The 11,859-nt window shown below is 39.6% G+C and overlaps 1 protein-coding gene across 1 annotated transcript in view; it reads left to right on the top strand.

Annotated features, from left to right (window-relative positions):
- Positions 1-1,537: 1,537 nt before the first annotated feature.
- Positions 1,538-11,859, top strand: part of MDFIC2 (MyoD family inhibitor domain containing 2) — a 44,254-nt gene continuing 33,932 nt past the window's right edge. Inside the window, exons 1-2 of the mRNA XM_027700874.1 lie at positions 1,538-1,644; positions 2,325-2,412. Of these exons, the coding sequence (XP_027556675.1) occupies positions 2,325-2,412 (88 nt within the window). The 5' untranslated portion in view covers positions 1,538-1,644. The remainder of the gene's footprint in view (positions 1,645-2,324; positions 2,413-11,859) is intronic.

The following is an 11,859-nucleotide window of genomic DNA, read 5'->3' as shown; positions in this document are numbered from 1 at the left end:
TATGCACAGTAGCATCAGGTCCAAGTTGCAACCAGAGAGGTCTAGACTGCTCTGTGTGGAGCCCAGCTGATTTTATTAGGACCCACCAGGAGCTCCATAGACTGCCCTGACAAATCCAGCTGAAGAACCAGCACCACTGATAAATTTAAAGCATTGCAGATGCAACAACATGGAAAAATAGGCAAGTGTTTCTGGGAGAGAGAGAAACTGCAATTGAAAATACATAATTCTCAAAGCTGCTTCCAAGGGGAACAGAACAAAGATCTTAAAATATTACCCCTAGATGTTTCCCCCCTGTGGTTGCAATTATTTCCAAAGTACGCTGCTTAAAATAGGTTTTCAAACCATGCAAGACTAATCATTTCAATTTGGAGAGGTAAGTAGGCACTTACCATGCAATTCACAATTAGCTAAAGATGGTAGAAGAATCTCAGTCATGTTGGCACAGGAGATTTAAAAAAAAAAAAGAAAGAAAACATTTTTTTTCTTGCAAGAATGACATGTGATGGGAGAGTAGAGGAAGATAATTGTCATAACAAAGGGAATATGTTATTATTTATTGGCCACACTTAAGCACTGGGATCCTGGATTATAGTATCTGGTGACAAATGCTGCTTGAAATTTTGTAAATATTGCTTAAAAAGTAAGATAACTGAGTAATTCTGCATCTACTCCAAACCCAACACTTTCAAAATTCAGTTGTGGGAAGCAGAGTGGCTTGGTTTTTTTGTCCTATAGAAAAGATTAAACATCTGAACACCCTAAAATCTTGTTGTTCTCTTTAGGCTTCACCCTGCTCCTACTGACATTAGAGCAATATTGCTGGTAATTAAGTCAAGAGAATTTTTAAAGCCAACTAAGAACCTTAACTTTGTAGTGCCTTCAAGGTATGGGGCAGTCCAGACTGTTCCCTTCCCTGTGCTGCTGTCAGGCCCACCCAGCCCTTGTGCTGTTCCCAGAGGGGCCACTCAGCCCTGTGGCAGTGGATGTGAGGGCTGACCTTCCCACTGGGGTAAGGATGGATTTCACTCTCCTGAGCTGGGGAGGGTCACAGCACCCAGCTCCCCACCAGCTTAGACCATTTCTTTGCCAAAGTGACAGCTGTAAATAGACTTTTAGTGTCTAATTTCTACATCCTTCAGTATCTTAACTTATATTTAGCCAAAAAACCTGACATGTTTATCTGATTTGTCGCTATTAATTTCCTGGTTCCCTTTCTATTTTCCTCCTCCTCTTGCAGATTCACTGGGTTATGAACTGCAGTAATGACATATCCAAACCAATTTTTCCTTTTTGAAAAGCTTTTGATATTTTATTATCACCCCACTAGTGTTGGGGTGCTGATTAGTCCCCTCCTTCTCTACCCTACCCAGCTCTAGAAGTGCATGCAAACCAAAAGCAAGAGGAGGAAAAAAAAAAAACAACAAACCAAACAAAAACAAACCCTCAGCAATAAGTTGACTGATTCTGGCAGCAAGACAAATCTGGCACCACACAGCAGGCAGGCAGGGAGTTGCACTGCTCATCCTTTCGGTTTGTCGGTGTGTGGGAATGCTGGACATCCACACGCAGCGAGGGATTCGGCCGAAAGCGCTGCTCCTCAGCCACTGAGCCCTGCTGCTCCCCCCCGCTCGGAATACACAGGTAAAAATAGAGAAATGCTTTACCTAACTGGATTCAGTGAAAATATGAAGCAGTCAGGAGAAGCCTGGGCAGCCTAATCTTATTCCTAGCAGGCAGTGGAAGTAAACCACAGTGCCTGGGCTGAGAGCTCCTGTGCACACAATGCCCTCAGGTACTGTGACTGTTCGTGATCGTTCGCGTTACAGCAAATAAATTGTTGCAAGTGCAGTGAAGATTTATTTTTTTGGGGGGGTACACTTTGTTCAAATTACCTTTATAAATATTTATTATTATTTGTATAATTATACCTCTCTGACAGCAGGCTTTACAGCAACTTTGAACCAGAACAAACAGGCAGCCTGGGTGCCTCCTTTTTAGCCAGACTGTATCTACTCTGTGTTACATGTTTATCTATTACCACCGTGCTATGAGCTTATAATTTATTTCACAATGTAATTTATAGTTACATTACAAAAGCATCCCTCTACAAACAGCAACTATGTAATATTGATAAAGCATTTAGGAACAGAACATAAATTCAATGGCTCAGATATTATAAAGTATTGATAATCTGCAGGAAAAAAAGCGTCTGTGTAAGTAAGCACAATTTATTATGGCAGGAACATAAACAGAGAACATCTTTCTCTGTCAAACTTTTGTTAAGAGAACTAGATATCCCAAAATTCTTTTCTCCCCCACAGATGTCAGAAGACAAGACAGACAAGGTAAAAATCAAACCAGCAGAAAGTTTTGAACATGAGAAGCAAAATATTTCTTGGCTGAAGAAAGGTAAGTTTCATTGAGTTATTAGTTACTGGTTTGTGTTCAGAGATATTTTGCATTTATTATATAATTTTTTGAAAGAAAAATGCAAAAAAATACCCTATAGGCTTAAATATGACCAGAAATTTCTACCATACAAATTCCACCGCTTGACTTCTACGCAACATGCACATACCATTTTTTACGCTGCAGAAAGGCCTAAATTACCAAATTTTAAAGTAAACTGAAAGCTCATTTTACTAATATCCTCACATTCCTGGGAAAATTTTATTTGTCCTGAACTGTGAGCCAGTAAGAAGTATGGATCATCATTTTAATTCTGATGAAAAGTTTTTAGTCACTTAAATTGTTACTGAATTAGATTAATATTAATTTGATTTTCTCAAATACAAGTAAAGGTTAAGCCTGAATCTTTGGATTTGGCAGTGTGCTATCTGAGAATAAAGTAGCATCAGTTGTCAGCGGCTTGTATATACAGAAATATAGAGTCTCAAAAGTGGAGGTCATGAAAGACAAGTATGGGGACCTTTCCAGTTTTAAAGGCTGAAAAATAACAGGAGTTAAGTAACTCATGTGCAACAAATACCAGTATTTCAAGTACTACATGTTGTTTGTTAAACTACTTTAGAAGGAAAAGACGTAAAATTGTAAAGATTTTTATATTGCATATTCCTGTACACATAAAGAGGGAAGTTTCTTAGGATATTTTCTTGTTGAAAAAATAGATTTGCCAAGTTAGGACATGGCTTATTATGTGTTTATGTATGTTTGTTGGTCATAGAGGAATCACTTTATTGTCATACAGACAAGTAGAATTCTAATTAAATAGAATTTCAAAGCAGACACTTTCAAGATGCCCAAGACAGAAATTAAATATTCATAGTGTGGTTGGTGCAAATCATGGTTTTTAATTAGAACAGTTATATTCTAATCCTAACAAAAGTATTTTGGAAAGACTCAACAAGTGACCTCATATTTTGAAACATTAACAGGGGGGATATTGGGGAAGAGGCTCATTTTTAGCCACTGTTATGTCACCTGTGAAATGTGCATCACTATTTTAAGCTCATGCAGTTAATTGTACATTAGATATTTTAGCTGCAAGGGAGTTTGCAATACACTAGGCCTGAAATAATGTCCCTGCCTTGCAGCTTTCCTTGTTTATGCAGTGTTTCTGCAGAAATGAAAGCAGAGCTGATTGACCAAGATGAAGTTTTGCTTGGCTGGACACCCAAAATCCTCTGCTTGCAAGGGGTCAGATAACTTCAATAAAAACTCTGCAAGCAGAAGCTTCGTAGTTTGAGCGTCAGAGAGAGAGATACAATTGAGTGAGGTCTGGGTCTGAGCCCACAAGATAGCACTGGACTTTACCCTGCAAACAGCAAAGATGTAGCAGAATTGAGTATTTATTCCATCACAGGAGAGTAGAACACAAGATATTTGCAGCTTTACAAAGGGGTAAAAAAGTACAGAGGACCGTGACTGGTCCACATCTGTGAGCAGGGGATCTCACAGTCCCATATTGGTGTTTATCCTCTGCTCCAGACCTGCTCCAGGAGCCAGGTGCCATCCCTGCACATTCCTGAGTTCATTTCACTGAGTGACACTAATTCACAGTGGTTTATTTCTCCATTTCCTAAGGAGAGACACTATCCAAAGTTTCTAGATCATTACTAACCTTTTGATTGTTCTGTACTTGGAAGAGCTATAATCTTTCAGGAAGAGCCAAGTGTTGACTATTGGCACATCTTTCCATAGTGCCACAGAGAGAACTGGGGCCTTGAGGGTCTTGTACAGCAGCTGATTCAGTAAATAACTGAACTTGTCTCATGAGGAAAGCAAATTTTCCTTGAGATGAGAGTATGGAGATTATTTTATTTAATATTGAAGTTTACTTTTAAAAAATTTTGTTGTTGTTTTCTTGCTTTAAGCACTTCTGTGGTATGCACTGGGTTTTTAGAATATGGTGAAACAAATTGTCTGGAGCAGAAGCTTAACTTCTATGTTTAAATGTTTTAAAAATACCTCATGTATAGATTTCAGTCATTCCAATAAACAACGAATTGGGGAGAACAGACTTGTACTGTTTCCATCAGGCACAGTAAGAAGACTATATGTTCTTTTAGCATCCAGTGTTAAAGAAAAGTTATTTTTATTCATGGCTTTGTATTGATTATTTGTTCCTTCTAAAAGAAACAATCATGAACCACATAGTATCAGAAATAAACAAAAAGATATAGACTAGGCTGTGGCTTTAGTGTCTTTCCTAGACTTCATTTTTTCCTAATGCTTTGCAAAGTAAAAGTTTATGGACTGGTAGTACAGTGGGTCAACACCAAAATAAGGTACTTATCACTTTTTTTGGTTGTCTTTCAACATCAGAAACTGTTTAATCAAGGTAGGGTGGGATTTTAATCTGGCCGCCAGTTATTTATAATCTCCTTTTTCTTGGATGAAGATAGTTTGCTTCTGTCTTGAAGCATCTAAAAGCAGAAATCAAAACCTCATTCTGAGGGAAAAGTTCCTCCCCAAAGGAAAAGAGAAACCAAACCAACCTTGTGAAAAGTATTATAGAAAAATAGTAGTTTAGGAATATAGGTTTGTATCGATGAGAGTTAAAGATGATACAGGGAAAAAATAATGTTGCACAAGTCTGCACAGTCTTGGAGAGAAACGTGTACATAATTATGGCCTTAGTTTGTATTTTTTTAAAAGGACAATGCCATATTTGCCTTCTCCTGTTGTTTTTTGCTTGTCCTGCAAGCCTTTTTTTTTGGTGAAGGATAGTCTGTAGCACCTAGCAGATCACAGAATCAAATAATAATAAAAATGTACATGGGGGAGCAGACTGGTGAATGTATGCTCTACATTTGCTTAGAGTTTAAGGAAGTCCTAAAGCGTCTCTGTACCTCTTGAGGCACTTAGCACTTAAGTCCACATGTAGATAACATGAGAGACTCCCTGACTTGAAAGTGAGAACAAGGACAGTGAAATGATCACAGTTCTATACCAAGATGTTTCAGGGTAAAGAAAAAAAAAAATATATATATATATACACACCAGCAGTGTTTTCTGATAGTATGGAATATTCTTCAGACTGCTATTTCTAAAGATGAGAAACCCTGCATTTGGAGGTTATGCATCAGACCATCACACGCGAATCCACCAGAATCAGTATGAATGAGCACTGAGAAAAGGCAGTTCTGCTTGTCTGACCTTAGCACTGACTGATGAGAACCAACCCAAGGAAAGCCTGGGACACAGGAGCAAAACCAGACAATGACTCTTATTTTGTGTAGGAGTGGAGGCAGTTATGTCTGCTTGCTTCCTTCCATGAGGGAGAGCTCATTGCTGGAGATGGGAGGCAGTTTTGGACAGACATATAGAGTTTCCCATGCCAGTACCTGCAAAACCTCTGGGCAGAGGGGAACACGAGTTCATTTGCAAAGAAGCAGTTGCAAAGTCATCTGCCATGAGAAACCAGAGCAGGAATCCTCAGTGCATGTATTATCCCTCCTTATTCACGTTTTGCCCTGAAATGCACAAAATAACATAAATGACAGTGTATAGAATATGAATATGGGTGGATAAGAAAAGAATGACCAATGTAACTTGGAGGTAATATTGGAGAAGTGTCCTCTGCAGGGGCTTCTGTCTTCCCTGCTTCACGTCCCTACGAGACCACACAGATGGTGACAGGACAAGTAGGAAGGGTTTTAAGCTAAAAGAGGAGAGACTTAGATAAGATATTAGGAAGAAATTCTTCCCTATGAGGACAGTGAGGCCCTGGAACAGGTTGCCCAGAGAAGCTGAGGCTGCCCCATCCCTGGGAGTGTCCAAGGCCAGGTTGGATGGGGCTTGGAGCAACTTGGTCTGGTGGAAGGTGTTGGACAGGGAGTTGGAATGAGATGACCTTAAAGGACCCTTTTAACTCAAACCACTCTGATTCTGTAATGAGATGTGCAACAAGCAGATCATGACACCCCAAGCAAGAGCATGGGCTCCTAATCAAGCACAGTTATTGGAGGGCCCTGTAAAATCTGGAAGCTACACAAGATATGCCCTTTAGTAGGGTCATACTCAAGAACGAGCAACACTCCCAAGGGCTGACTCAGGGATGGTCCCACTTTGCACAGCACAGCCACAGCCTCTTCCCCGTGGACCAGGGGCTCTTTCCACCATGGCAGTGATTTAGTGCCAGATTAGCAGCCATCTGGTGGAAAAGGAGGGAGGTCAAAGCAGAGCTAAATTCACACCAGCCTCAGCATGTGGCTTTTGGAGTTCTTTACAAACAAATCTCTTGGTATCACTTGATGATTACAGCCATATGGATACGTGGGAGCAGGCAGGAGCTTATCTACTGACATAAAGCTATAAAAGGTGACACTGATTTTGCACAGAGACCGCAGTGGTCTGTTCACTATTTCTACGTCCATTGCAAACGCAAGGGAAAAATGTGTGAGGGCCTCACACTGCCCTCCCATGGTTTCATCCAAAACTGGCCACGGCAGCCCAGGAACGCAGATCCAAGTCATACAGAAATGAAATTTCATTTCAGGATATTTTCACACAAAGCCCTCCTGTTTTATGCTGCCCAGCTGTGTACACAAATGCCCTCCATATATAACTTCCAGTGAAAAGTTAATGAAATGGCTTCCTTGCTCTCCTGCCAAAAATATAACTGAAATTCTAATCTCAAGACTTTCTCCAAAATAGCCCCTTTCTGCACTAAAATTCTCATAAATCAGAAACATTTTTGTCTAAAATAAGCCTGTTTTCATTGTCTTGCAAATAGTAAAATGTCTAGCCCCAATTTCTCTAATCCACTGCTCTAGCCAGCAGATTTTCACTGTAGGGTGAAATTCAGCCCTGTGCTGAGGGTCAGTGCAAGGTCAACACTTAAACCATAAAATAGGGCTTAAGTGGTAAATAGAGTCTCTGTTCAGGATTATATTTCACCCCTTAAAAGGACTACATTTCATATGAAAAGGGAGATTTACTCATATCATAGACCTGGCTGTAGTGACATTATTCAAATAACACTTTATTCCAATATTAATCCCATTGGGTGAGATTGGACCACATTTCTGATAGTGGTACATCCCAGCAGACTATTCCTGATGGTATCACACCTAAACATCCTACAGCCTGGCCCTGGGGTTGTATTCCTGGGGGTAAGAGCAGAAGCTTTCTACATGGCAGCACTCAAAAATGCCTTTTCCCTAGAACGCATCTCTCTCTGTTACCCAGGGGCTTTGAGAGACTTTTACAAGCAGTGATAAAGCAGGAAGGATGACATAACATCATGAGACTGGTTTTGCAGAAGGAGAGTTGTCCTGGAGACACTCGGGGATTTTCCCAATTCTTTCACCACCTTCCAGTTTTATACCTGGTTTGCGGGGGCCGGAGTAAAAGTACAAGGCTTGTACCTTTGCTGAGACTATTCTGAGTAGAGTGTTTTGATCTGACTTTCATCCCTGTGTTTAGGGAGCTAAATGACATTTTTAGAATTTCTTTTTAAAGTCTCAGAAGTTAGTGAATGCAATTTTACATACACGTTTGGACACTTGTTTCCTGAATCTTGCTGACTTGGGTCCAGAAGCTTTTTTCACTCTCTTCTTTCAGCCTGAATTAAGTCATTGCATTGAAAAGCTTTATAGGAGACTGATAGCAAAGAAAGACTTCTCAGTTTCATGTAACAGAAAATGCCAAATGCTTCTAAGATGAATGCTGTAATCCAAGCAGACTGTTTCCAGATAAGAACACCACACACACACACAAGAAAAAGCACATTTAAAAACTGATGACAAGGATCCCAGGGGGCTCAAATTCCTGGAAGATGCCTTGTCAGCTTCAGGACTATGACCAAATGAATTAATGAAGACAACTCTTCCTTTAAGTTGTAAACCAGCAGATTTAAAGACTCTTCCAATGGCAAGGGAGTATATGAAATCTGCAATGGTCCCAGCTCACCACTTCTAATTAGAGTGTTATAAACTGAGGGGTCCTTGATCTTTGAGCTGGCAGATCCTTGGAGATGTCAGACTTTGGATGTACAGTAAAGACAGAGATACTTCTCTGGGTCATAGGGTTAAGTTTAAAGTCACACTGCTATGCTGGATATTGATCGCAAAAATAAGTGAAGGTTTATTTAGGTTTGATTGCCTTAAGTAAGTTTGATTGCCTTTTGTTCAACAAAGGAAAATTCTATTTCATTCAACTGCCAATTCTGGGGAAGACCTGAAGATATTGTTTCATTCACTCCTGGAAGTTTTCCAGACCAATTCTATTCTTTGCTGTACTTGGGCAAAATATTCAGAATTTTTCCCTCAATTGTATAAGTAGAGCAAAACATAAAATAACGATACAGATACTCCTTAGTTGTTGAGTTTCTCAGCAACATAGATGTTAAAGCAGAATCTACATATCCAAGGGCCTCAATAGCACTTCCTATTTAAGATGGCAAATTGATGCATGGAAAATCTTAGCCTAAGGGTCATTGTCAAAGCAATGAGTAATTCCAGTAAAGCAACAGAGCTGCACTGGCTTGCAGAAGATTTGATCTGTCCCAGTATGTTTAAGACAGATCCCTCTAATCATCTTAGAGCATCATTGCAGCAGGAGGAATGAAACCATGTCTCATTTTACCGCTTCAAGTCATAGAGGGAAGGGTCAAATGCCAAACTGGTCTCCTAGATCTAAGGCAGTACAAGCCAGAAAGATGCCTGTACTAAACAGAATTTAGTAACCTGATAAAGAAAATACAAAACTAATAAAAGAACTAAATATTTAAAAGTTTCATAATTTATAGCATCTGTTTGTATAAATACTCTCTGTCAGGATTATTGTTGGCCTTAGATTCAATATATGTACCACCCTCACAAGAGTGGGTTGCTTCTCTTCAAGGTAAAAGTGAAGCCCAATGTTGCTTTCTTTGGTCAACTTTTTTTCGGAAAGCTCAAAAATTAATTATTATTTGTATTCCTTCTCATCTGGAGTAGTAACACAAATGAACTTGGTGTTATTACCATTTTCCCCTGGAGGGAGACAGTCAGACATTTGAATCTATTTAAATGCTATGAAAAACAGATATTTCAAATCTATTAATGAGCATTTAGTTAGTTTATAGAGCTTAATTCCTTGATAGAAATCCCATGAAAACAACAACTATTCAGACCTGATTTACTTTTACCCTGAGCTTGAAGGCAGGATAATCATGAATGTGAGCAGTTCACAGCCAGTTTCCAAAAGGTGTTTTATAGGCCTGCAAGATTACATGCTGGTATTTAGAGCCAGACTGACAGTTGCATAGAGGTGTAGCAAAATCCTTATTATTGGAGGGGTTCAATGAAATATTTAGATTAATTAGAATATTAAAAAAAATAGACCTGCCCTCATCTCACTGAAGGTTTGCAATCATTCTCTGAAATATAACTGCCTTTCAGTGCTCAAAAAAAAATGCAGTGGATGGGGTAAATCCTGGTCAAGCTGGTGGTCTCTTGCTTATGAAGACTATTACAGGAAAACTTAGGAGAAAGACGAAAAGTGAAATTAGTTTAAATATTTATTGTTAGCTGAGATTCAACAGAACTATTCTTCCATCTATTTTTTAAATAAGTATTTAGAACTACATCCAAATGGAAAGATACTCAGACACTAAGGGTGACCTCTCTAAATGGCCAATAATAAAATACTGGACATAAAGCCCTTCTCAGAACAGCTTAGTGATTAGTTCTGTGACTTCAGATCTGGGCTGAGAGCACATGAATGCATGAAAGTATTCAAATTCACACCTTCAAGAGGAAAACTCTCATCCCCAGTTATCTGTGTAAGATCATGGCTTGGAGATGTGGCTACATATGGATGGGGCACTTAAAGCTCATTGCTCCAGAGAGAAAGGGAAGGATGACACAGCCCAGACAGTAGGACATCTGCATGAAAGGCTCTAGTTCCTGTCAGGGACCTTATTCAGCTATCCAGCAAAAAGTTGAAAATCTTTGAGAGGTGGTCTCAATACTCCATCCCAGGAAGTTGGCACTCCATCCCTGGAAGTGTTCAAGACCAGGTTGGATGGGGCTCTGAGCCTGGCCTAATGAAAGGTGTCCCTACCTATGGTGGGAGTTGGAACTGAGTGATCTTTAAAGTCCCTTCCAACACATTCTATGATTGTAACACGCTGCTGAGCACAGGTAGAGAGGGATTTGAGACTTATTCTTGCCCAGTCCACCAGCAGGGACTAGAGCATCTCCTCCTGCACAGCCTCAAGAGCAGTGACTGGTGAAGGAGCCCAGTGCAGGTGGAGCAGCCGTAAGTAAATTTGGCCAGTCCTTCTCCCCATTCCTTCCAGTGCTTTTCCCACTTTAATTCCTTGTTTCCTTGCCTCTCCCATCAGCTTAGTGCTCCCAGTTACCTGATCCTCTGCATGTGCTGTACAGAAACTGAATCTGTGAGTCTGGTGCCTGCTGGGCAGAAGGGTACATACAAAAATTAGTTTGTGAGACCCTCAGTGTCAGCTGAGTTCCTTAATAACTCTTACTACTACTGAGATTCATCTCTTCAAAGAGAATTGCACAAGGTCTCTTTACCACCTAAGTGATATTTAAGTGCTACAGAGATCTTTGTTATCCCCCTAAACTAATTTTTATTTTGTAGGAGTCAAACAGTCTCTTAGGGTCTCTTGATTATATAGTCTCATTCTAATTTCAGTCTTTAATCTGAATAAACACGTTAGAAAAACACAGACACAATTAACTTAATCATAAATTCAGATGGATTGTTTATTATCTGTCTACTTAATGTGCTTATGATTGCAGCAGTTAAACATGATAATGTTTTCTTCTCTCACACATAAATGAATATACACAGCACAGAAATATGCACAGGAAGAAAAACTTGTGCCTGAATACGTCAGCAGGCTCCAGAGATAGAGAAATAGATGCACCTCTCACTGCTGTGCTCTACAGAAAAACAAACATTGCCACAATAGCGTTGAGGCATCAAAGAACTGATTACTGACAGATTATGTTCTTCTTGCTGAAATATGTCTACAAACAGTTTCAAAAGAAAGAAGTTGCTACTGCAGCAGAGATGCAGATAGGAACATTGTTTGGCTTATACCGTGACACCTGAAATTTAAAAGGAGTGTAGATTTTGGGTAAATAAGACCACTTGAGTTATTCAGATACCACTTCAGTATCTTTCAACTGAACAAAACTCAGATATCAGAATTAGGGAAGAATTTTTTTCTTCTGTGTGATCCTTGTCAGGATAGTTGTCTTAAAAAGAAGTTAAGCACTTTTAACATCAAGTTGTTTTGTTACGCACCCATGGCAACTAACACGTGCCAAAATGCTATCACGTATCCACAAATACTTAGATGCCAAAATTAAAGTTGGAATATGATTCTTCCTGTTCCCACAGCATATTGAATGTGAATAATTATTTCAAGCACGC

This window comes from Neopelma chrysocephalum, unplaced genomic scaffold (genome assembly GCF_003984885.1).
Source record: "Neopelma chrysocephalum unplaced genomic scaffold, ASM398488v2 Primary Assembly neopelma1_147, whole genome shotgun sequence".
NCBI lineage: Eukaryota > Metazoa > Chordata > Aves > Passeriformes > Pipridae > Neopelma > Neopelma chrysocephalum.
This window is presented reverse-complemented; position numbering and strand designations above follow the sequence as displayed.